Raw genomic sequence first — 26,749 nt, forward strand, 5'->3', positions numbered from 1 at the left:
AATGTTTCCTTTAAATTGAAAAGAGTAAAGACTAGATAAGAATGTGAAATCCATTATAGTAATCATTTTTTCCTGACGAAAGGAGAATGTTTTACGTACAACAGCAAGGGGGGTTCTGTTGGTGGTTTTATTCTATTTCATCTTGTTTTATTTTTTACTCACTGGGGTCTGCACCCTAACCCATACTTGGGGAAGGAGTGCTGTGGACAAAAGAAATGCATTCTTCAAGTGAGACACGCCCAATGCTTGGGCTGAAAGTTGGGACAGCTTGAAGAAGGCAGGGAGTTATTTCAGTGGCAAGCAAGTGCCATGGGAAGGCTTTTTTCAGTTTGTCCACCCCCTAAATATATTTGATCTTTGTGGCTGTGAGGGTACAAAGGAATAGAAGAGATTATAGCGAATAATCATAAGAGACATCTGTACAGAAGTTTTTAGATTTTGAAATCTCTTCCTCATTACCTGTTTAAAGGCTGATTTCTAATTAGGACACCACCTTACTGTGCTGGATTATAAGCTGCTGAGCCCATTCTTTTACACTGTGCCAGAATTGTTGAATTGTTTATAGGCCAGCAATTTATTAGATGGCATAGCAAAGCTGGTAAGCAGCTCTGTGCCTTTGAGAGCATGTTCATTCTCTCTTGGTTTCTGTCTGGGTATCTAACACAGTCTTGTTTAAATTAAGCAAGTCTTTAACCCCCCATCAGAGGTGTGCATGTAAGTGCTGTTGGGTTTTAAGGTTAAGTAACCATAGACAGCCCTCACTGCTGTTCTGGAGCCTCAGTAGCCCCCAGGCTCTGGCATGACCCCTGCTTGTGCTTCTCAGCACATCCTTGTTCTGCGTCAGTCACCACCCTGCCCTTTGCCTCCCAGCAGTGTTAAAAGTCATCCGTGCTGCCTTGTGAAGAGATCTTACTCACTGTGGGCTTGACCCAAAGGCCAGCTGTGCTTTGGCTCAGGTCCTCTTAAGCACTCCACTACACAAGTGCATCAGCAGTCTCCCTGCCTGGAGTCTGGCTTTTGATGAATCACAGAGAAGAAGGGGGAAAAAAATAACATGGGGATTTCTTTTTTGATAGAGAAAGGTTTACAACAAAATAAATCCACCCTAATCTGTGAAGTATTAAGAGGGGATTTAGAGAGAGAAATGTAATCATTTTTTAATTTTAATTCCTCTGTAATTAGCATTTCTTTCACAGCATTAAGAAAACTTGTTGTTAGTCTGCTGCTGCTATGGCTTTATGAGTTGCCAAAGTCATTGTCTTTCAATTGGTATCCCTGAAAGAGGTTGTTAAACTATGATATGTCCTTTAAATAACACTTCTTTTTCACTGTTGTAGGTAGGGACAAACAGTGCTCCCCCTGTGCCCTGGGGAATTGCTCTACCCACTCTACCCATAGTGAGTGGGCACTTGGGTGGAAAGGGCTGTGCAGGGCTTGACTTTGGTCCATGCTTTTAATCACACGGCATTATTTAGGTGGTTTGTGGATATACATACTTACTTGAAGTGTTTGCCTGAGAGTTCAGCTGGTGAGCACTTCCAAGTTACTGATATTTTACAGGTGACTTCCAGTTTTGGGGAGAAATGTAGGATAAGAAGCTGCCAGCCAAGTCCCAGGGGAACCCATGCTAACTGACTGACAAACTCATAGGCAAGAGTAAAGCAGCAAACTGAATTGACTCTTCACCTCCTGACTCTTGTTGGCATATCATGGAGAAGAGAGAAAAGGAAAATCCCTCCCTGCCTTAATTTTGCTGCCTCAGAGCTGCAGGGAGGGCTGGGCTTATGCATGGGCTTCAGGTACATTTCAGTCCTGACAAAACGGCCTGGACATAGATGTTCTTTCTAGTCAGCTTTTTCATGCCTTGCTTCTGTTAAGTGCTTTGATGTTACATAGCCTGTGTTATTAGGATGAACCAGTGGGAGATCTACCTTGATGTGCTTGGTGTTTCATGTCTCTGCACTGCTTTTCTCACCCATATTCTACCAAAAAATCTACCTATAGTAAACCAATCCTGGGAAGAATAGAAATCTGTGAGTGCTGACTCATCTGCATGTGGAAGGGCTTTTTCTGAGACAGAAGTGGCAGATCAGCATGTACAAAAAGAGGCAGGGACAGGCAACTGAAACACAGACATGAGTGAAGTTTCTGCATTTGGTTTTGAAAGGGCTGGGCTGTATGGATGCATTTTTGCAGTCTCTATTGTTTGTGTAGCCTCTTTATAGAAAGAAAAAGAAAAATGAAAAGCGGATGAGCCTTTTATCGTGGTGAGACAAATCCAGTGTTATCCTGTGCTTAAACTTTAGTATAAACATGACTTTTCTTCAAGGTGTTGAGTACCTAATCTGTAAAATGAATGGGTGGTGGTTTTGTCAGGAGTGGGTCCTCTGGTGGCTTGCACTGTAGGTATGAGGTCTGCATATCCCATTCTTATGTGTATCACAGGGCTGAGATGCTGCAGTTCTCTCTGAGATAAAGTAGTCAAGCTGAAAATGAAACAAAGCTCCAACTGTATCCCTCCTTGTGTTTAGCAGAGATAAACTACAGTGGAGTCTCAGTGCTGCTCCGTTTGGCTTCTGGCAGCAGCTTTAATTGGTAAAATGCAGATTTTTTTTTGATCAAGAGAGGATTATTCTTGTTATCAGTCTGGAGCATCATATTTCAAGATGAAAAGGCTTTGCTGAATTACAGATGCCAACATTTTTACAAAGCACTTTGGCGATTGACATCTCAAAGAGAAAGTATGATTTATTAGCCTATAATGGCTAACACTCAGCACTGGGCTAGGTCCCACTGATTTGTGAAATTGCTTAATATGAATTGCCTTTTTGTGCAATTCAAGCCCCAGGTTTTTCAAATAAACTTAAAATATAAAGTGTATGAAACATTGCATACCTGAAAAGGGAGAAGGGTAATGGGACTGTGTAGGTAAAAAGAAAAGAAAAGCAAAAGGAAGAGAGGGATAAAGAAAGAGAGAGAGAGAGAGAGAAAGAGAAAAAGAGAAAGAAAAGAGACAGAAAAAAAAAGACAGACCTACTTCTAAATCCATCTTGGTGGTGCTTTTTTACAGTAGTTTGGTTGAAATGTTGGCAGGGTAAAGATTAATAACAAGCCTTGTCGCTATCAGTACTTGCTTGTCGATTCTTTGTAACAGGGCTGTCTGTTCAGCATGGAAATTATTGATTAAATAAAAATTGCTATTAGATTGTGATGTGATCCATAATCACAAACAATGGTGGACATTCTTCTTTCAGATCCAAAGCCATGCATCAAGTTTTTTCTTGCAGCAATTTATATTGTGCTGACACTCGCACCCATTAGGCTTTTATCCTCTCCCACATGTGCCAAGAAAGCACGAAAAGAAAGAACAGCAGCAGCACAGCACTGGGTAGGCACTCACTAAATTTTCAGAGAGAAGCACAGTACAGATAAGTCTGTCCTTTGCTTCTGGTTAGCACCTTACCTCAGAAGTGATTCCTGCCAGATAAGCGCAACACACCTTGTATGCATCCAGGGAGGTCCAGTATGGTTTGCGGGAGGGGACTGTAGGAGTGTATTATTTTAGGATTCTGTAGCATGAAGGACAAGTCTCTTTCCCATATTTATTTAGTTCTGATGCTTCCTAATTTGAGGAATTCAGGATTGGAGCAGATTACTTAAAACTGCATTACTTTAGGCTGAGTTAATTAAAAAGATAATATCTTACTCTTCACAGCACATGTGAGCATGGTACCAACTTTCTCCTGTGAAAGCCTTTGTCTAAAACTAAAGGAAACTTGGTGAAAAAAAATTTTTGAGAGTTTAGCTACTTATAGGAGCTTCTGTCCCTTTGTTTCTGTATACCTTAAACAATATATGTATGTCAGAACTGATCAAGCCCACCTGGCCTGGCTGTTAGGCAGAAGCATTCCTGTAGGTCTGCTCTTTTCATTGTACAGTGTTTCGCCAGTTACTAGCATCAGGCAGGATTGCCACAAGAGTTCTGTACCTCTGTACAGGAGCTGAGAATAGAGAATCTCAATACACTGTGGATATGCTGTGATTTTGTTGTTGTTGTTGTTAGTGTAAGTTTTCTTAAAGTGAAGGCCGTATCCTTTAAACCATTATCAGTGCTAATTATTGAATAATATATTGCACAATTCCTCTCTCTCTCTACCATTGGGGTAGTGTTTACATTTCTTTATTGAGCCTGAATTATGTGTAATATTGCCTCAGATAACCAAGAAAACCCTGCCTGCAGTATTTGACCATTTGCCATATTATGGCTTTAACACTCAACTTTAAAGAGTGTTTAACAGTGAGCTTAGCTTACTCTATTATGCAGGGCAAGTACAACATTTTCAGGCTTGGCCACTGTCATTTAAATCAAGAGACCGCTTCATTTTGCAAAGTCAGAGCATGTGCCTTGCACGCCTCCCTCCAGTGCAGCCACTCTCTCTGCATGGCTCAGAGCCAAGGGATTACAAGCCAGGAAATTAATTGCCAAGGGCATTCCAACACTTATGGTTAGTAAAAAAAGCCTGAACAAAGAAGTGTGTTTTATATGACATTCTGAAAGTGCCAGGCTCCAGTTCTGAATAGTTTTTGGGTGAGGAAGAGTTACAGAGATACAGGACTGTTCGTTCTTTGGTTTGCTGCTGCAGATTCCTGTGGTTGACTGCCAGCACAAGTCTGTCCCATTCAGATGGTGCCACAGAGGTGTATAGGAGAAGATAGAAATCTTTGAGATAAACCAGACTATTTAGGATTGATTTTTAGTTACCAAAGGCCCTTATAAGTTCACTGGAAGTCAATTAAAGTTAATGTGTGGAATGCAGGGGCAGAAAAAAATAGGCCTTGGCTCTTTTTTAAGTGTTTTAGGTGATACTCCATGTTCTGCTGTGAAATCCTGCACAGTTTTCATTGCAACAGCTTAAACATATATCTTCAGATGCAGCACTGTTTATGGCACATATGAGAGGATGGAAAAATGTTATCCCATGGCAAAAAAGATAAAAGAAGGTAACTCTGCTGCTGCTGCCTGAAACATCAAGTGTGACTAACTTTTAAAATGGGAGAAAGACCTTTGCTAGCCCTGAATTTGCTAGGATGTGACAGGGATGATTAAGCATAGCATGGATGCAAAAGGGAAATTCTATGTGGATGTCCAGTGAAAAAACCAAAGGGAGGTCTTAGAGCAGCAATAAACTGCTGCATGTGCTGAAGCTTGTTAGACATGTTTCTTGGAGGTGTTAGGAGGAAGAGCTCCAGTTACTTCCTCCAGTGCAGTTGTGATGTTGTGGCTTTAAGACACTGCTGATGCTGTCAGCTGCTGAAGCTGGATTAATTCTACCAGGATCTCCTCTGTGATTAAATATATGTTAAAGCATATTTTGCCTGTAAAGATTTTGGCATTGCTTATCACTGCCAGCATTTTTTATTTTAGTTTCTGTGAAAAGTCACAGAAGTCACTATATTTTCAGATTTTGTAGAGGTTTTTATTGCCATTCATTGCTAAACGTGGATTAGGCATTATCTCTAATCGGAACTGCAGCTTTCATAGTTTATGTATAAGGAGACACTAAGTGCATTTATTGAAAAAAAATGCTGTTATTCAATAGTCTCTTTCTGCAGATAAAGCATTGGTATTTTAATCATATGAACAATTTGTATGTGTCCATGTGGTAAGCACAAGGGCTCTCTTTACAAAAAATTAGAAAGAATTACTGATTGATTTACACAGGAAGATCCTGATGAGGAATATATTTTCTTTCATTTTAAGTGGGTCAGTATTAGCTGTGCTGTAATTACTAATAAAGTACTAAAAGTAGAAAAAAGTGCATGATTTTATAAAATCTGGTCCAAGGTTAAACCAAAGGAGGTGCATGTTTCTTAGCAAGTCCTATATACATGCTTAGTGCTAGTGCCCATATGCTTAGTGGACCTTGAAAAGCAGATCCATTTAAATATCTGGCATTTATCTTGCTATTTATCCCCTTTAGGAAGAAAGGATTTTCAGTAGAAGAGGCAGTGATTTAACTTTTTCATAAAGTATCAAATATTTTGCTAATCTTTCTGCATAGATAGATGACCCCATTGTACCACTCCTGGAGTTTGGAAGAATTCAAAATCTCATTAAAATGGTACTTTTTAGCTTTTCCTTATTTTCCTCTTGCTATCGCCTTTCATAGGTTTCTAAGCTGGTTCATGGAATTAAGCAGTTTTTCTCTGCTAATATAAAATTGTATAAAGCTGCTGTAATATATAGTTACATTTTAATTCAAAGGGCCTGTTGATTCTAAACTAGCTCCAGTGTATTTCCAAACACATGCACTGAAAGGCAGTGTAAATTTTAACAGATTTTTGTCATTAATGCTTTACAATTTTTATAAAACAGCTCTGTCTTTACACGTTCATTTGGTGCACCAGTTGGGATATTTTGCTGGGTATTTTCTTTCTTCCATTTTTTTTTTCTTCTCTTGGCATCTTTACTCTTAAGCTTTTATTTCTTGGCTCCACTACTCTGATCTGTGCTGTGGAATGTAAAGATTAGGAACCTCTTCCAATTTTATTTTCTTGTGAACATGGCCTGTGTTAAAGGAGAATATTATTACTTTTAGCATGGTTTGAACCCACAGCTCAATAACTAACTATAGGAGTTGCTAAAGCCCCACTCCTGCAGAGAGCTCAGTGTGTTGGACCCAGTTGAATTTAATGGCCTCCAGGCTGCCATAAGAGCTCATGTCAGCAGAGCAGCTCATTGAACCAGGATCTGTGCAGCTTGGCCAGGAGCAATGGCTGGAATTTATCAAAGCCAAACAATATGGGGGGAGAATAGTTAATTTCAGGTTTAATATATACAGCAGGTCTGATTTCCATTGAAGTCAGATGAGTTATGGTGGGAGGAAGGAGGCCTATAGTTTTTTGTCTTCTGCAGAAATGTGGGAAAACATCCAAAGTATTTAGTTCTGCTTCGTGTGTGCTGGTGCACTTCTGTCAAAAGCAGGAATGGTATTTTCATTCTTCATACTATTTGCAAATAAGATGAAATACCTTATTGTAATGCCTCTTTATGATTACTTCCTTCTCATGTATGCTGGCAGGAGTCTTCTGTGGTCTGTCTTTGCCAGAGAGAAAAAATCCAGAAATAGAATATATGTGTGTGTGATACTAACATCTGTAGCAGTGCTAAGTGTCGAGCTGTTCAAGTTTTTCAGTTTTGTGGTTTTTTTTTTTAAGGTAAGTCCTGTATGTTTTTGTTAAAGATTGTACACAGCTGTACATGACTTAAGATTTGTAAAGAAGAGTAAGCCATTGCTCACCTTGGGTACTGCCTGTGAGGGAGATTTTTAACATGGTTTTCCTGAAATTCTCCAGCAGTTGCATGTCAAATCAATTTTTATCCTTAAATGCAAAGATCATGAAGCAGAAAATTTTGAAGTTGAGCCTCAGGTGGTTTTCTCTCCTTCCATATTCAGCCACTCCTAGAAGATATCATTTTCCAGGCAGCATTCACTGGCGGTCTTAGAAACAGTGAAGCAGATGTTTGGCCAGTCTTTACCCTCCTCCCCATGCAACTGTAGGAAAACTTCTCCCTTGTTTGTGCACTACTGCTTTGGCTAATTGAGAGAGGAATGTCTAATGCATCTGAGGGGAATACGGAGCTTTGCAATGTGAATTTCCTCTCTTGTGAGCTTATGACTTGAACAGACATTGCACCTCCTTGAAATCATGCTGTAGAGCTATTTCCTGAAGGCAAAAGCCCTTCCTGCAGCTCAAGCTGTAGAATTCCTGCCTGTAGCCACCTCTCAGAAAACCTTTGGAGAGAGCTTGGATGCATGTGTGATGGAGAAGAATGAGAGGAAAGCAGGCAGAACAGGCTGAAGATCATCAGTGCAGGGCTAGGGTATTAGATTTGGGAGAAGACCACCTTCATTTCCTCTTACACCGTTAACATCACAGTTTCATCATGTAGTCAGCAGTGGGTCTTAAACCCTTCAGCACATGGCCTTTTTCAAATTTATTCTTCCATCCTGGTCTTTCAAACCAAGTTTGAATTCTCTGTCACTGGTACACACTTCACCTGTCTTTTTTCTCCCTGTGCTTTTCTCCTTGGTAGTCTGTTTTGGGGCTCTTGTTACGCTGCAGGTGCCAAATTACCCTATATTTTTATCATATGACCTTTACATAGAAGTTGTAATATATAGGTGTAATTGGGAGACCTAAATGTGAAGAGCATTAAAAAAAACAAGGTAGAAGTGACACACACACACACACACACACACACACACACACACACACATATATATATAAGCTAATTTTTGTAAAAGTGAATTCTGTGCATTGCTGAAGTCTTGGTGAAACTCAAAGTTATAATGGACTTTTTCCTGTGATGTTGCCTTTTAAAAAGGAAAAACCATACAGCAAAAGGCTTTTGTGCAGTTAGCACAGCAGTTCAGATGCTCAGAGCAGCTCTCAGCCTGTGTGTTCCAACACACACAATCTACACCCGGAAAGATCCTGAAGCAAGTGGAAGTTGGAAGGGAGTTTGCCAGCACCTTTGCAGTGGTGTGGAGCATGTAAGACCACCTGCAGGAGCTGTGCAGGGAGGGCAGCCAGGAGAGCTGGGAAGCACTGCAAACAACAGGCAGGTAGGAGAAGGTGCTGGGAGAAACACCAGGAGTGCTCAGCTTGCAGTTGGCCCTGTTTACTCTTCCAGGAGCACTGCAGGGGCACTTCTGCCCTACAGGCTCCTTCATCTCAGTGCTCCAAGAATTTGTCATCCTCATGTAACCCTTTTGCATCTTTTCCTGCTTCAATAGTTCTCAGGAGAGCAGAGCTCCTCCTTGGAGAGCAGAGATTTAACCAAAACATCCCTGTTTGAGAACAATTGACTTGAGCATTTGGCTTGTGGTTTCCACTATCAGTTCCTTCTGCAGCCTCCTCATGGAAATGCAATTAGCCTGTCCTGGGGCAAGTGGTTAAAGAGAGAAGTAGAGACTTTTTGTTAAAAAAAAAAAATTAAATCAGGAAGCTGTGATACCTTGCTTGAACTAAGGCAAATGTGATACAAAGCATCAGTGCTGGAGGAGATGGTAAAACCCAGTTATCATGACAGCATGCATTGAAAAATTACTTCTCTACAGCTGGGAAAAAAAAAAGGAGTAAAGAAAGCTGGAATTCCTGTACCATACCAGCTTCACATATTAGTGCCCCAGCTAGAAATACAAGAGTGCAAGTTCCAAGGAAAACAAGGCACTTGATTTTTGACTGAGTTATGGAAGAGAAGATCAGAGAAGAAACAAACCTGAGTCATTGAAACACCTTTCCTACCACTGCAACTGGAATGATTAATGTCCACACATCTATGTTGATGTCCTGGCAGAATTTAATTTCTTAAATGTTCTGGTTTAGCAAATAAAGATGTGATTTCTGCCCATGCTTTATAGCTGCATGCTCTGACACAGGAAATCAAGGGAGAGCTGTAAAACATTGCCCTTGATAGGAGTGCATTTTGCTGCTAACAGACTTAACTGTACTGCATATGTGAATATATGTATATTAAATGAAACAAGAACAAGATGTGATCTTATTTGGAAGGAATCCCTGCAATATCCCAGAAGTTCCATTCACTCCACAGAATATACCAGAGTCTACCAAAAAGCTGTGCAAAACCCGGAAACAGATACAGGCTGAGTGGGTTGGTTCCCAGCCTGACAAGAAAGCTGTGTTTGCCCTGTTGGTATTCTATCACATCCATACTGGATAACTGCTATATCAGAGATTAAAAGAAGGTCATGCTGTATTATGAAGCACTGTCTTTATTTTTGGGATTAGATAACTTTTCTCTTTTTTCCCCCCACTGATTCCCTTTATATCCTAAGGGCAGATCCTTTCTCTTGGGTCAGGAATGTAATAAGGCAGGTTTTCCTCTCTCCAGGATATTGTGTCTGTCTCACTGTGTTTAAATTGCCACAGAAAGCTCTTCTGAGCAAAATACAGTATTTTCTTTGTACAAGAGCCAATGATTGACGTATCCATGGGGACTTCTCTGTCTTTAGCATTTAAACATACAAGTTGGATATGTTTAACCTATTGATAGGCAACAAAGACAACTACAGGATTTACTGCAAGAGAACAAAAGAAGAAGCTGAAAGAAAATATCTTTTTCTTTCTTTAACTGGGGGATTTAGAAATTTTATTACTGTTGTTAGGACAAAGAGATAAAAAAAAATAATCAGACCTATATTTTCAGCTGAAGGAGGGAGGTGAAAAGCAAACAGTCCTGGTGAGCTGTGTCCTTTGAATTAGCATATTACTGTTTATTAGTAATACAGTTTCACATTTAGAGAACAAGAGTTATCCAATCCCATATGTAAAAAGTCATTTGATTCACCATGGCTTGCTTAGACATCATTTGAGGCAAAAGGATGATTCCTGCTCAGGAGTACAATGAACTCCACAAAATGCAGAAGTTCATTATTAGTTTGATTGCTCTTGGCCTTTGTGCATTCCTTGCTTCTGAACTTGTATGCCCCCTGAAACAGGGACAGTCTCTTCCCATGTGTTACACTGAACCCCAGATCTTTACTGAATTTTTACATATGACTGTAAACCCAGTCTTCTCCGAGTGGCAGCTGTGCTGGTCCAAGAAAGCTGTTGACCCCAGTTGTTTGTTGCAACATCTCTGAGGTTCCCTTCAGTCTGCCATTTATTTGGGAATGCTCCCTCAGACACTGGAGCCCTCCTTTCTTACTGTTTTCCATCCTCTCTTCCAGCCATTGGTTTCCATGCTGCCCTTCTCCTGTGCCTGTCATCCCTGTCCTTCTACATACACGGGATATCTCAAGTTATAAATCATCATAATTTTTCAGTTGACTTAGGCCTTCTAATTTTGATTCCTCCCTTTATTCATTGACTGCTGTTGCCAGTTCTCAAGGGACAAAAATGGGTATCAAGAACAGCACAGTAATAAATGAGCTTCAAGCATGAATTCAGACGGAGTGCGGACTGGGGTCTCTTTTTTGTTCTTATAATTAAGTATTAACAATCATGGACACGGAGTTCAAATGTTAAGTTTGTAAAATAGGTAAGTTACATTTCCCATTTTCCACATGCTTCACTCCTTTTTGAACTAGCCAATTTTTTAACTGAAGCTAAGTTTATGTAGTAAATTTTTTTTCTTAATGTGTAGAACATTTTTAGTCACACTGGAGTTACAAATATTTGCAGTATATATATTTAATTTTGCAATGCTTTTATCTTGGTCTTGGCTGGGATAGAGTTAATTTTCTCCCTAATAGCTTGTACATTCTATATTTTGGATTCAGTATGAGAGTAAGATTGATAACATACAGATGTTTTAGTTGTTGCTGAGCAAAGTCAAGGACTTTTCACTTTCCCATGCTCTGCCAGGGAACAGGTGCACAAGAAGCTGAGAGCATACACAGCTGGGAACAGCTGACCCAGACTGACCAAAGAGATATTCCATAACACAGGACATTATAGGATAGGATATAAACCAGGGGAATTTGGCTGGGATGACCAATTGCTGTTCAGGGTGTGCTGGGCATCAGTGAGCAGGTGGTGACCCAGGGTATTGTGCATTGCTTTTTTCTATTGGCTGTTATTCATGTCCCTGTTCTTATCTCCCTTTTTATCATTGTCGTTATAAGTGCTATTATAGTTTTTATTTTGGATTTTAAGCTATTCTTATCTGAACACATGGATTTTACCTTTTTCCAGTTCACCTCATCCTTGCTGGCAGGGGCTGGTGGGAGTGAACCTGGTAGGTAGTTGTTGGCTAGTGTTAAACCCCTACAACCATTAAAAAAGCCACAGTCCTCTCACATGTAACCCAAAAATATCTGATTATGAAATGTGGCATGCCACTACTCTTCATTTAAGTTTGCAATCATGACCATATCTATGGGGAGCAAGGGGCTTCATTTGTTAATAGTGGAAAATGTTGAAAATTAAGTATAGAGATTGAGTGACAAGATCAAACACTGAGGTGAGGAGTGCAGTGCACAGGCTATTTACTGTATTCATTATACACTGAGGAAATTACACACTGCACAGCTGTGCAGTGTTTTTAAGATCCAGATGATCTTAACTGTGCATATTCCATTTTAGTAAATGTGTCAAGACTGTGGAGGCACTGACCTGCTTTGGGCCAGATCAGCAAATTGTATAAATTGTCATGTTGCTAATCAGCATTAGCAGAGATCTGTCACAACAGCATTTCTTAAATCTTCCATAAAGTATGAAAGACAGCATCAAGAACTCTAATAGAATAACAATAAGTGCGTCCAAAGGAAAGGAAGCAGGGTTGGAGATAGTTGACTGAGCTTCTCCACAGCATGTGCCTATTTGGAAGTGCAGAATTCTTCATCTACAGCTATAGCTTCCACTTGGCTTTAGGAACTACAACCAGCTTAAGTGTTTATGCCACCATAAGGGCTAAAAGCAGCTTAAGTGCTTCTTCCATCTCTGGAACTAAAAATGGCTTAAGTACTTTTGCCACCCTAAGGACATGGGGTCAAAAGTATATTCTCAACTTGAGCAGCAAGGAGCAGACATTGGTCTCTTGAAGCTGTTTGGCCTGGTTGTGCCTGCAAAATCTTTAGTAGGGAAAGGGCAGACAGGATCTATACCTGTTATCCATCAGATAAGAGGAAATTAAAATGCATGCATTGTTTTAACAGACAGTCACAGAGTGTGACAGTGATTGGAATGTGTCTGAGAAGTCTGCTGAGGATTTCACTCCATGGAGATGCATTTTTTCCCTCCTCACAATGAGATTTCTATTGTCACAGGAGATTTCCTGGCTCACCAGGACCTCCTTTATATCCTGACTTTCTTACAATGCCTTTGTCTGTTCATCTTGCTGTGGATCATGGAGGCAACCTTTATCAAGATGTTAATGAGATGGTAGGGAGGCCAGTCTGATGTCATCTCTCAGTTGCCTGACTACCTAAAATGGTAACAAGGAGCAGCGATGAGTTGCATATTGCATCCCTGGGGGCAGGCAAGCTTGGGGACTTGCTTAAGTGGTGCCCTGTCACTGTTCTGAACACTGATATTCTTTTTTGCAGTCACTTGGCTATCTCAGGAAACTCTGTAGGTCAAGAACCTCAGAAGTATGCACACCACTCATGAACAAGTGACTACTTTTAGTGGGAATCAGAGATCTAAAAACTTCTATGAATGTGGCCTTTAGCTTTCCTGGGCCTTAAGTCTCTGCCTCACCTGTGGCCATAGTAGAAGATATTTTTGCTGAGGTTTGTTGTTAGGAGAGGTACATTCACAAGCTATGAGGTACTCAGAGGCTTTGGTAATAGTCTCAAGTCTGAAGTGAATGTGAGGTCTGTACTTGTGCCTAAGTGGTGACAGGGAAGTTTGAATTCTGTTACACCACATCTGGTGAGCCCTGGTGTACTTTACACTATTCTGGTCAAGAAGGTGGAAGTTGTACTAGAGCAGGTGAAGAGGCTGAGAGAGCAACTGATGGACTAATACAGTCCTCAAAGTGGCAATGGGGAATCTGGGAACAAAATGACAAATGGGACTTGGAATTCCCCGCCTCAAGCCAAAGCAGGTTAAGGGGGGAATGAGGACTTGGTCATTGAAGAGAAGACCAGAAGGAACTAGTTTATCTAATCCAGCAAATGAAGACAGAGAGGGGAGTGCTGTCTGCCAGTTAGTTAAGGTGGGGAAGGGAAAGAACTAAACACTCTGCAGGGAAGCAGAGCTGTTTAAGCTAAAGAATAGTGTTGGCACAAGAACAAATGAATATAAATTGGCTGTGAATAAATCGAAGCTACAAATTAGTTGCTAACCAGCAGAAGAGTGACTTCCTAGAAGCGCCTTCCACTGGGACCAGAGGGAGCTGATCACCAAGGTACTTAGAAGCTGAAGCTCTGTTTGTGACCAGGATTATGTGCAGTGGGACTTGCCATAGCGAGGGGATGGGCCTGATGACCAGGAACCTGTTTCCAACTGTATGTGGGCTTAAGGACAAATCTACATTCCCTGTGCAAAACACAGAAATAAAAGTGTTCCCTGCAGGCCTTGCAGGTCAGGGACAGCTAATCCCCTTCCAAACCAGCTTCAGAGCTTTCCAGTCTGGTACTGCCAGACACAGCCTCTGCCACATGTCCTCTGTGGGCTCCACAGCCCTCTTGTGCAGCTACAGGACAAGCTGTGTTTAGCACTGTGATGCCTCTTCATCTTTCAAACTTTGTCCCCTATGCATCAAATGCAGCAGCTCTGCTGGTTTGAGGGACTTTTTGTGGCAGTACAGTACAGGGGGATATTTGTGCTAGAAGATGGGTTAAATGCTGCCTCTGCTTAATGTCAGTGGTGAGATCTAGTGAGAAGTTACTTAGAACCTCCTTTTTAGTTTTTTAAAATTCAGAGAAAGAACTGCGAGAAGATAAAAGTCTGAAATTGTCGTTGTATAACTGAAATTAAACCTAATTTTGGCAATGGGGTTATGCCTTTCACTCGGCCACTAACTTACCACATTATACCAATACAGCATGGTCTCTTCCCAGTTTCCTCCTACACCCTAGAGTAGCAAGTCTAAGTTAGAAAACAGAAATGTGAGATTCTCAGAATATTCTGCTCTTGCCACCAAATAGAACTTTGCTTTCAGATGCAATCTCAGTTGCAGCGACATTCTTTTTCTGATGTTCCTAAGTTTTTCCACTGGTATGGAGAGGCTTTTCCTCCTGCTGTTTGACTGCTGTGAGAGCACACTTGGCCTTTGTTTATGTATTGAAAAGCTAACGGGTACCATGCAGTCAGCCAGGATGTGCGCAGATTCTCCTTTCTTCTAAAAACCCTCTTGGAGGAGGGAAATGGAACACCAAGGTTGTTGCAGATCCTACCTGCAGTGCCACCTCATCCGCTACAATATTGAGTAACAGGTACAGTTGGTATGGATTATATGAGAACATGCAGGATTTAAGGTGTTCCCTTTTCAGTAGTATTTCTTACCATGTAAGCATTTATGCTTCCAGGATACTGTGGATTTAATTTCCCATTACCTCTGGTTTCTGAGATTGCCCGGTAGAGATGACAGGCAAACTTCAGCCTTGATTTCAATTAATCTGGTGGGGTTTTATGCTCTGGAATTGAAATCCATCTCAGAGCTTCCTCCTTCAAAGGCAGGTCATTCTGAGACCAAAATCAGTATTTAGCTCAGCTCCCTGTGTTCATTTTAGGGTGTTTTGGAATTGGATGATAGTAACAACATTTTTTGAAGAATAGAAAATGAGCCAGGACAAACAGAGGTTTGGTAATAAGCATTGAAGTAGCATGAAAGTGACTGGTATTCTGCAAATGACCCCTGTTCAGCAGCTTTTTGGAGCTGTGTGCAACGGGAGATAGCTTGTAGAATTCCAGCTTTTAATGGGGGCTTTTTTTTTCAGGTCAGAAATTCTTAATAATACAGAGCTGACGCTTCAGAGCCTTATGCTAGCAAACCTGACACTAGGGAGTAATATCATTGGCTTTCATGCGCCTATTTACTGTAATAAGGATTACGGACATAAGTAAAACTTGCAGGTTTGGGCCCACAAAATTAAAAGAAAAGCCTTTTCACACCCTGAAACTGCATCAAAATTCAATTTCACCAGGAAAAAAAATCCTTCTGATCTAGTCCCTGGAATGTGACATTTCATGGGTGTAATAAGGTTACAAACAGATTATAAATTGAAACCCTATAATTCCTTATTGTACTGTACCAAAGCTTCTGCTTTGCATAATACTCTTATTCCTGACTGTTCTTTGTTTTACAAGCTCAAAACTGCTCATTTCCTCTCATAATAGAGACCAGGGAGCCAAAAACACCGTGTAAAATCCAAAGGTAATTATCTGAGTCAAAGAAACTGAATGCCAGAGTTCACAAACTTCTGAACTTTTCTAAATGATGTTGTTTGCACAGTGAGACCTCCCTCCTCTTTAAACATGTCACAAAAATTACACATTCTTTCTGCCAAATGATAATGGTAAAAAAATCCCAGTATAGATTTAGTTCATGGTTTGCATTTGTGTAGTTCTGCCTATATGTCCACAGCAGATGACTGATGAGTTTTCTCATCATAACTTGAACAAGTGAGGGTGTTTGAATCTCAGGATGACAAACACTGTGAATCTCCTTACCTGAGAGCACTGCTGGTGCTGGTTTTCTAGCAAGTGTCTTTCTCCAGACCAGCCTTTTGAGTATTTGAACATATTTGTAGGTCTGCTAAAATATGATCCCTCTGCAAAAAGCAATTAAGCAGCTGTGAACCAAATAAATTACTCAGATTAGCAGATCACAGGCTCATTTATTCCAGGCTTTCCCTAAAGGTGAGGATCCTCAGAGGTATTGAATGAGAATGAGCTGGATTTGCAGGTGAGCTCTCAGGGGCCACTTGCAGCGTCAGAGCAATGAGGGAAAACAGCACAAAGAGGGGTTTGATTGTAGGAAGATCAGAGAGTCTGGGAAAGGATTGATAGAATAAGAGAGCAGGGCAAATGTGTATGGAGGGCCACAGTTGTGAGAGACCAGAGGATGATCACAAGATATTTGACAGGTAAGCCAGCGATGGAGAGAGGCAAATGATCATCACCACTCTGGGCAAGCTTTGTCAGCTGCTGCACTGAGCCTGGGCTGGGGATGGAGTGAGGAAAGGAGTTTTAGGCCCATGAGAAAGGTCAGTTTTAGAGGATTCTCATGCTGCTAAAGGTTAGAGGTCTAAGTAAGCTGGTTTTCAGGGACAAAGAGAAAAAAATTGTCCTATGGAGACATTCTCTGAAAGAGCCTCCATGGTGCCTGAGTGTCCACACAGCAGGAGGTAAAAGGAGGTGCTGTGGTGAAGTGATTGATCCAGCCTTGAGATTTTTGTATCAAATGGAAAGCCTGTGTCACACACTCAAGTCTCATCCCCCTTGTGGCTGTGTAGGTTTAACCACATATCTCACAGTCTGTAATGTTTACAGAGAGATTTGGCCATGAATTACTTGAATGCATTTAATTTTGTCCCTTTACTTCTTTCTCTTTCAAGAAATAGCACACATTGCCTTCATTGAACTCTTTTGATGCCATTTCACAGCTCAGGGCATGTGTATGCTTCTGGCACAGGTGTGTGTACTGTGAATACAGATCTGCACTAGGAACATTAACTCTTGCAGATTACAAGTTGTATGTTGCCCAGCACCTCTGCTCTGTTCATCCATCTGAGCCCCATAACAACTTTTAAGAAATGGCAATAAAGTTTCAGAAAAAAAGCTGTCATCTTTTACAGGTAATGGATGTCTGTTTTCCATGGCAATGGTGCATAATTTTGAACATACGTGATTTTATGTGGCTTTCTGACTTATTTCAAGACTTCAGAAAAGATTTGGATTATCTTCTTTGTGTTCCAGGATGAGCTACTGAGTTTCTATATGGATGGCATTTTATTTAGGCCCATTATGGAACAGATACAGATTTCATCCCTGTGCTGTGATCAAATAAAAACTGGAAAGATTTTTTGGTGGTACCTTAGTGGGAATAATGTCATTCGCTGAGTAATGCAGCCATCTAGTGGCACAATGACAGAAGTTCAGCAGTGTGGAATGATTTTTCCAAGAGAGTCTGGGAGGATGAGTCAGGTAGCTCCTAGTGGAAAAAAGACTCTGAAAGTACAGGTATAGTTATCTCTTCTTTTGTTTTCTAAAGCTGTGCAAAAAAATTCAAACAGTTAAACTTTTAAAAAAAATCAAACCAATTTTGAGGTTGTCCCTGTTTCACCTGCCTGCTTCCACTCAAACACAGAGAGAATTAAATCCATTTTTAAATGCTTTTCTGGACTAGATCTTAGTGAAAGAAACAGAGCAAGCTAATTTTGGGAAAGAGTACAAGGTACACAGCTCTGTCCTGCTTCTGGGTACACTCACGTGGATGACACTGACCACAGAAAGACAGGCCTGCGAGTCAGCAGGGCTGGGGCAGCTGTCACTCCCACACACATTCAGACAGAGCCAGACTAAGCAATGGCAAAACTGGCTTGATGTATGCCTCTGTACTCAGAGTTCATATTCACAGTGTACAGGGGTTTATTTCTGCCACCACGACCTGTACGTTTACTGAACCAAATACATTTACTGAGGAAAATATGGGTAACAGGGAGTGAGTTAAAATTTGAGGTGGAAACTTGGTTTAGCAGTTCTGTTGATTTTTCAGGTTGGAGGATATGCTTATAAAGGCCTGATTTTGTAAAACCTTGTTTATGTTGAGCAGCACTTAAGTAACATTCCCCTGCTCTTTAAAAGCAGTACCCAATGTGAATCACACAAGTGGAGCTGTGCATGAGATTATCCAGGATCCATTTATCAGCTTGTATCCCTGAGGCCTGATCCAAAGCCTTTTGATCACAGTAGAAAAAAAAAAATCATTGGCCTTTGTGGACTTCCAGTAGAATCTATAATCTGAACCCTGTGGTCACTTGGAAGTGCAGATGATCTTATTCTTTTGGTACTGCAAGGACCTGGTTCACACCTGAATCTCTAATGTTCTTCCAATGTGAAATTACAGTAAGGCTGCAGCTGATGTTGTATTTCTGTTAAGCTGTGACCTCTATTCTGCTTGAACAGCATATCAACAATGATCACATACATGGTGAGAAGAAAGAGTTTGTGTGCCGATGGCTGGACTGTTCCCGGGAACAGAAACCTTTCAAAGCCCAATATATGCTGGTGGTCCACATGAGGAGACATACAGGGGAAAAGCCACACAAATGCACTGTAAGTAAAGGGGCCTGAGCTCCAGGTTTGTACAGGGAAGCAGGGGCTGTGCAGAGAACAAACAGAGCAGGACAAGTGCTGCATTCCCTGAGCTCGTCTCTCAGACTCTTGTGGAGAAGAGACTGCCATGTCTGCTTTGTTATCCAGCACAACCAGATGACAAAAGATTTAGAAGAGGGGATTTCCTGGATGATTTGGCCCACTTCCTCAAGTTTAAAGTACAAAGAAGCCCCAAAAGGCATTATTAAACATGGCTCAGTTTGCTTAATTATTTAAAGGCACTTTCTCTTACAGAGCTTGGTATTACTGCTGGCCACCAGCTCCTGATGGCTTTGCAATGGATTTCAGTCTTAGTCGAGGTACACGAATACTGTGCTCTCCTGTAAGAGAAGATTTACATAATGCTGAGAGCATTTATACTTGAGCTGTGGCAGAGTTTGCTTGGATAAAATTAAAATCCTCCAAATCAAAACTACATTGGACAAAGTTATGAAGGCCTGGAAAATTTCTAAACTTTTATAAGTCCACTTTTGCTGTTTCCTGTAAGTCCAAAGATTAAAGCTAAACCAGATTTATGTCTTGTCTGCAGTTTGAAGGTTGTACAAAGGCCTACTCCAGACTAGAAAACTTGAAAACGCACTTGAGATCTCACACTGGAGAGAAACCGTATGTGTGCGAACATGAAGGCTGCAACAAAGCTTTCTCCAATGCATCTGACAGGGCCAAGCACCAAAACAGGACTCATTCCAATGAGGTAAGTAAGCACAGCTTCAAAAGATTAATACAATTCATTGTTGAACAGATTTACAGTGTGGTCATAGCAATATATTACAGAGGACAGGCACAGCAACCCTCAGCAACCTGAAAGGAATGTAAGTTCTGGATGCCTCTTAGCAGCACAGTATGTCATACAGACCTGGCATTTTATTACATGTAGGAGAGTTTTGAATGAGGGAGTTTAATGAAAACACATGCATTAACCAGGGAGAGATCCTGTTTTCCCTGTAAAGCTGGGATCGTTTTTCCCTCTGGAGCTGTAGTCTGTGTTGGCACCAGGCCTCTGCTGGGATGCAGCTTCCCCAGCGTATTTTGGGGTGCTGCAGACAGCCACAGTGTCCACATTTGAAATCATGGATTGCTATTTGTTCTGAGTTATGCCTTTTCCTTCTTCTCTGGCCTCTTTCACTCTTTCTTTCCATCCTGAACAGACCTCATGGACTAGGGATGCAGCAGAGAAAATACAACCTTTCTCAAGGAAACCAGCTGTGGCAGTCACAGCTGTTTCCAAACTCTCAGTGTAACATCTCATTATTACTGTTTACTGTTACTGCTGCCTCCTTTTTCAGGAATCACACCATCTTCTTGCATTGTCCATGTTTTATTGCCCCATTTCAAGTTGCACAGAGAGTCACATCATCTCAATCTCAGAGTCCACTGTCTCCTCCTTGACATGTCCCTATACTCCTTTACCTCTAGCCTAAACCTGGGAGTACTGGAAGGGCAGGACATACCATAGCAGCTATATTTATTTCCACACAGCTTGTATCTTTCTCTAGCTGGCTGTCAGGTCTGTCAGGTCTGCACATAGGCAGATCTCCAGGGAGCACTCATCCTCTTCCAGTGCCTGCCCTGCAGCATCTCTTCAGTCACAAAGGAAGCAGAGGGCATTGCACATCTCTGAGTTTCCTCATCCCTGCCGTGTGTTTTTTCAGCAGCCCAACTAATAAAGGCACTGAAGCCCTGCAGCAATTTCATGAATGGTCACCAAGGTAGAAGGAAGTTCACCAAGTCTTGCCAATAACTGCCTGAGTTTTCTTTTTTCATTCACTGTCTGAAGCAACCTGTGGGCTGCTTTGATGAGTTAGACCTTCTCACACTTAGTGGTGTGACCTGTCCCTGTGTTAATTTTTTGTCTAACGGTAGACCAACCAAATTTTATGCTGCACATGATTTCTGATAGGTGCAGCCACAGGGGCAAATGGAACATTTCCTTCACCATTACTTGACACCAAAACAGGCTAATCTTTTAAGGCAACATATACTGATGGAGTGATGTGAATACAATGAAAAGCACAGACCAAATTCAGCATTTGCTTGCTGTGCCATTTTAGCTTCAAGTAGGTAACCTACACAGAGCTTTAAAAGCAGCTGACATATCTTGATGATGATATGCCTTACTCATGCAGAGGAGAGCTAAGTGACTTGTACTTCTATAGCAACCTGAGAAAACCTGCCTCAGTAGCTCAACATCATCTCTAAATTGCTCATTTTTTCTCCTATTCAAGTAAGTGGGAGGGATTTTTCCACTGATGTCAGTGGAAGCAGTCTCAGGCCTTAGACAGCTATGACGAAGCTGTATTTGTCAAAAGCTCCACAGTGCTGTGTGTAAGCAGAGTGAGAATCCCTCTGAGAAACTCTGCATGAGGGTCTCTTTCTATTTTTTGAAGGTTAGTATAAAAAAACCCTTTAAAATAGTAGTTTCTTGGAAACAATTCAGTAATTAAAGTGAGTGAACAATACTTTGCTTCCTGAGGCAATTAAAGGACTTAGGAAGTGCTCAGTCTTCTTTCTAATCCCCTCATGATACAAGAAAAAAGGCTTTGTTAATTTATAAGACAGTAAATTTACTTTATTCTACATTGCTTAGTGAACTATAGAAATCCACAGATAAAGAAAGTTGTTTGTAAAAAATGAGTGATGAGTTATGCTAGTAGCAGTAATAATAGTACTAGTGCATATATTGCTGCAACGTGAAAATGTTCATGGCACTGTATCTTATGCTTTGACATTGTACTGGTGATCTGAAGGAGCCAGAAAAAAAATGCTTCCTCACTTAATTCTGCCTGAATAAATGGCCCAGCATCCTTTGAAGGGGGATGTTTCTTTCAGTGTCTAGTAGTAGGTACTAGGCATACTGGGAATGCTATCAAACTGCTGAGGGCAAGGGACAGGGCTGAAAATCGAAGCAGTCTTCATAAATTGGCATAGCTGAGTTAGCTTCTCCTAAGGTAAGTGAAAGCTGTGCCAGTTAGTACCCATGAGGGACTCTGCCCTCAATCATCTGTGCAGCACTAATTACTACCTTCTGAGTCAAGGGGAACTAATGGTTTTAACTAGGTGCAGTCACAAATTGATAGGACAAGGGGTGATGGCTTTAAGCTGGAAGAGGGCCAATTTAGATTAGTTATAAGGAAGAAACTGGTTAGTGTGAGGGTAATGATGTACTGGTAGAGGTTTCCCAGAGAAGCTGTGGATGCCCCATCCCTGGAAATGTTCAAGGCCAGGTTTGAATGGGGCTTTGACCAAGGGTTCCCTGCCCATATTGGGAGGGGATTGGATACTTAGATAATCTTTAAGGTCCCTTCCAACCCAAGCCATTCTATGATTCGTTTGTAGAGACCATAAATTAGGTAACAAATTCACTGTCAAAGCATATAACCGTGACACCAGCTGTGCTCCGAGGAGTTCTTCAGGAGTCCCACATGGAATAAAATCTGATATGGGTGGGTTTTGTGTCTTGTCAGAAACCATATGTGTGCAAGATCCCGGGCTGCACGAAGCGCTACACAGACCCCAGCTCCCTCCGGAAGCACGTGAAGACCGTACACGGCCCGGAGGCACACGTCACCAAGAAGCAGCGGGGAGACATCCACCCAAGGCCTCCGCCACCAAGGGACCCAGGCAGCCACTCTCAGACCCGGTCACCAGGCCATCAGACTCAGGGTGCAATTGGTGAGCAGAAGGACCTCAGCAACACTACCTCAAAGCGGGAAGAATGCCTCCAAGTGAAAGCGGTCAAGTCAGAAAAACCAATGGTATGCAATACATCATGCCACTCCCTTTGTCCTCTTCTTCCTGCAACCAGTTAAATAACCCCTTTATGAAATGCTCAAGTCTGTAAACTCTAGCTCACAAGGTTTGTTTTTTTGAGGTCTTCTTCTGTGTTTACATTGTAAAATGTTTTTAAAGCCTAAGAAGCAACAAATAAAAAGATTACAGATAGTCTGTGCAATATAGAATAAGTGCAGTGCTGGCAACTGCCACAATAATTGTTTCTCTTAAAAAGCTCCATCTTCTGGAATAAGCATAGTATGAGAAAATCATAGTTTTCATTTAAAAAGTAAAAAAGAAGAGTTCTTTCCACTCTTCTGTTTCCAGAAGAAAGACGGATCTGGATCTCACAGACTGAAAGCCAAAATAAGAAAAAAACCAAACCCAACCACAAGTCCAAATGACTAAAATGATGATATTGATGATGATCATTTTTGGAGAACCTGGGAAAGCAATCAAATTTTAGGGGCTTGAGGCTTTTGGGTCATGGATCAAACTGAAGCAGGATGAATTGACTTTCTTAAACAGCAGATGGGCATCTTTTAATAACATCTCTGTTGTGATGTGACCTCTTATGTTTATCTGATACTTACTCAAGTTAACCTAGTCCAAGTTTAACTAAATCAAGTTGAATTGACAGTCTGCAGGTCTTTGCTGTGGGTTACCTTAACGTATTGCATTAAACTGTTGAAAGGACTGTATTCCATTTTTTGAGACACTATCTTAAATACACAAGTTCTTTTATTTGCCTGAATTTCATATGCCATCTGCCCTCTTCACAAGGGTTAATTCAAAGGCAGCCAGCCACTCCATCCTCTTCCCCATCTGGGTCTATGATTCATCTGTATTTAGCCCTTGGGGATTACAAATATGAGCCCTCCAAATTCTGCTCATACTGTTAATCATGCTGCAATTCGAAGTGATTACTCACTGAAATATGAGTTACTGCTATGTTGTGCCTAAGGCTTATGCTCAAACTGCTCAGTATTAATACTCAATTCAAAACCTTTGAAGGACTCAGAATAAACTCTTACTAGAGTCTAAAAGAAGGTCCTCTGCTATCTTTGATGATAACTACCTTATTTACAAAGGAGCAAAATCTCTTTTGCTTTGCTAGGTAAACGTGTAGCATTATCGAGGCATGTTGAACACAGTTTTAACAGGAAAATTTGTGGAAGAGGTACTAATGCCTATAGCTTACACAGTATTAAATATTTCTCACTGAAAATTATATTTTAAAAATATTTCTGTGTTTCTTGCTTTTCATTGCATATATGAATTAAGGTATATTTTCTGGTTTTCAACTAATCCAATGTCTTTTCTGTCTGATGCTCTTAAATGTCTTATTCTAACTTCCTAAGGACAGTGGGTAATAAGGTGAGGGCATTTTAACTTTTCTGCTATTTTTCTTATTGCAACATTATATATGTTTTTATTTTGGTCTTCTGCCTGTTGTTCAGTCATTCCTTTATTTAGTAATGTGCAATCCATCAAGCACATTCCCAGTTGTAATGTGTTGTGAACATTTTGCAACAGTTGACATGTGAAAAATCTGGCTTATATTGGTGAAATATCTTCAGAAATGTCTTTGTACTTTCCCCTCTAGATGAGACATCCATTTTTTTCTGTATTCCACATCTAGAAATATATGTCCTGCATAATACAGTTCTTATTTCTGTACCCTACCTCACTGTGATCTTGACATGTGCTACAAGAACAGGCTTCTGATCACTATTACACATTACATATGGCATGGAGCTGTTGTCCAGAAGTACAAACTTTCTTCTGTATAATAACTGTTGTTTCTATTCTTGTCACCAAATCTGCTATGGCCAGAATTTGGAAATGAGCTTGCTCAGTGTGGCCTCATAAATTCTAAGTATCATCATTCAAGTTAGAAATAATAAAATAGTTATTCAATATCAAATGGACTCCTTAGGGGCATAGGAAACTTCAGTAGTGCCATGAATCTGTGTCTTCATTCATTGATGTTTAAAGTGAGAGTCGTCTCCGGCACTTCAGAAATTCTAGACAGCATTTTTCAGTAAAATGTACGTAAAGATCACAGAGTGGCAGAAAAAAAAACCCCAAAAACAAAACCACATCAGAAACCCTTAAAGTTAAATACTTACATGAAACTGTTCTTGTGAGCAAAATGATACTGCATGCCCCACTGATTTGTGATCACACTGATAGAACCTTACAGTGAGATATTAAGTCCAGAGACTTCTGTCTGTCGTCCTCTGTTTTGTCTGTCAGTTTGTTCATTTTCCCATTCTTTTGAAAGAACTTTATAAAAAGTCTGAAAAGTAAATCAAGCCTGTGTTTCCACACAGCAAGAGTTCTGCTAGAGCAGCAGGGAACACTCCCTGTTAAGAAAGAAGATGTTATTGTGGCATGTTTATATCCCTGCAGATTAGCAGTCTGTATTGTCTACTCCAATTCTTGCACTTAAAATCTTAAATTCTGATGAAACAAAGGATTTGATTTAGTAGATCATCACCTTCTTGATTCAGGGCAGAGGTGGTGTAAGTTAGGTATAAGAGGAGGTATAAGTTAGACCTGAGTGCTGCCAGGGTCACAGGATGCTGATAATATGATACAGTATTTTTTGCACTGATGCTTTGTCCTTGTTTTATTACATGCCAACATTTCAGGCCAACCACTGCTTGTAACAATGAGCCTTAAGCCTGGAAAATGCTTACATTCTTTAGCCACAAGTCTAATTAAAAAAACCCAAATTCCAATGTTGTTGGAGTCTTGTTTGTTTGTTTGTTTGTTTGCAAGACTAGCAGTGTAAACTAATACTTTGTAACATGGCTGAATTCTGGTTTCTCTGAGCTGCAGCTTCAGTTGGAACAGCACATAAGCAATGTAGGGTATCCATCCATATGTGCTCACATATGGCTTGAAGTGATAGAAGTAACTCTGGTAATAACTCAGATAAGTGTCTTATGGAGATACATTGTATACCATCAGCAACATGTGAAAGGCAATTTTAGTCCTGTGTTTTACAATGCCCTTCACTGCAGCTGAAGCCAATATCTAGAAAGCCTCCTTAAGAACAATCACTGTTATCATTTAAGGCTGAACTTTTCTATACCTGTATCTTTGGCTCCACTTAGCACAAATGCTCTGGTTAACATTGTTTGCTTAATTCTCACACTGTTTTGTCTCTGACTTCCCTCCAACAGACATCTCAGCCAAGCCCTGGTGGTCAGTCTACATGCAGCAGCGAACAGTCCCCCATCAGCAACTATTCCAACAATGGGATCGAGCTTACTCTGACCGGTGGTGGTAGTGTAGGAGACCTCAGTGTCATCGATGAAACCCCAATCATGGACTCTACCATTTCCACAGCCACCACAGCACTTGGCTTACAGGCCAGGAGGAACATGACAGGGACCAAATGGATGGAGCAAGTGAAATTAGAAAGGTTGAAACAAGTTAATGGAATGCTTCCAAGACTGAACCCCGTTCCACCTTCCAAAGCCCCAACCTTGCCGCCTCTCATAGGAAATGGTGAGATACACATAAGAGGAGTGATAACGCTTTTTGTCCTTAATCTTGTTGTTTGCTAGCTCAATCTTGCAACTCTTGCAGGAGTTGCACAGCTCAGGAAACTCAGCAGCTGTGAAACACTCTCTGTTTATTCCTTCATTGCAAGTTCTTCTACCCACACCCTCTGAGATGTCTGATAGTCCTGTGTCATACAGAACAGGAGCCCGTGAGGGAGCCATGAATCACATTTTAAATATTCTCTACAGTTAGAGGTTTTGACCCAAGATCACCATAATTCTGTCTTGTTTTGAGACAAGGTAGAAGAAATAAATACCTGTGAGTTTACTGTATGGAAGTCTTTCTGTTGAGGCCTTTGCAAGGCAGCCTTTGCAGAGATGTGGTGGGCTTCCCTTTAAATAACTTGTTCCTAGACATAGAAGAAATCATATGTACAGGTGCTACTGCTGCAGAGGGCAGATATCCATGAATGGGAGCAAGGTGAGGTTGAACTCTGAAGATCCCTGGTTGTTTTCCTCCAAAGAGCTGCTCATCACCAAAATAGATGTTGCTGCTGCCCCTATTTTGCCTACAGCATGCCTGTAGGTTTCTGGCCTCCACCCAGCAGTGACAGCCCAGGTTTTCTGAGACCCATTCAATCAAA

General features: G+C 41.0%; 1 protein-coding gene across 1 annotated transcript in view; it reads left to right on the plus strand.

Moving 5' to 3' along the window:
• GLI3 (GLI family zinc finger 3) overlaps positions 1 to 26,749 on the plus strand; it is a 201,775-nt gene that overhangs the window by 171,878 nt on the left and 3,148 nt on the right. The window contains exons 11-14 of the mRNA XM_036406944.1: positions 18,607 to 18,756; positions 19,346 to 19,510; positions 22,281 to 22,571; positions 25,782 to 26,109. Coding sequence (XP_036262837.1) covers positions 18,607 to 18,756; positions 19,346 to 19,510; positions 22,281 to 22,571; positions 25,782 to 26,109 — 934 coding nt within the window. The remainder of the gene's footprint in view (positions 1 to 18,606; positions 18,757 to 19,345; positions 19,511 to 22,280; positions 22,572 to 25,781; positions 26,110 to 26,749) is intronic.

The sequence above is a fragment of the Molothrus ater genome, chromosome 1, assembly GCF_012460135.2.
Source record: "Molothrus ater isolate BHLD 08-10-18 breed brown headed cowbird chromosome 1, BPBGC_Mater_1.1, whole genome shotgun sequence".
Lineage (NCBI taxonomy): Eukaryota > Metazoa > Chordata > Aves > Passeriformes > Icteridae > Molothrus > Molothrus ater.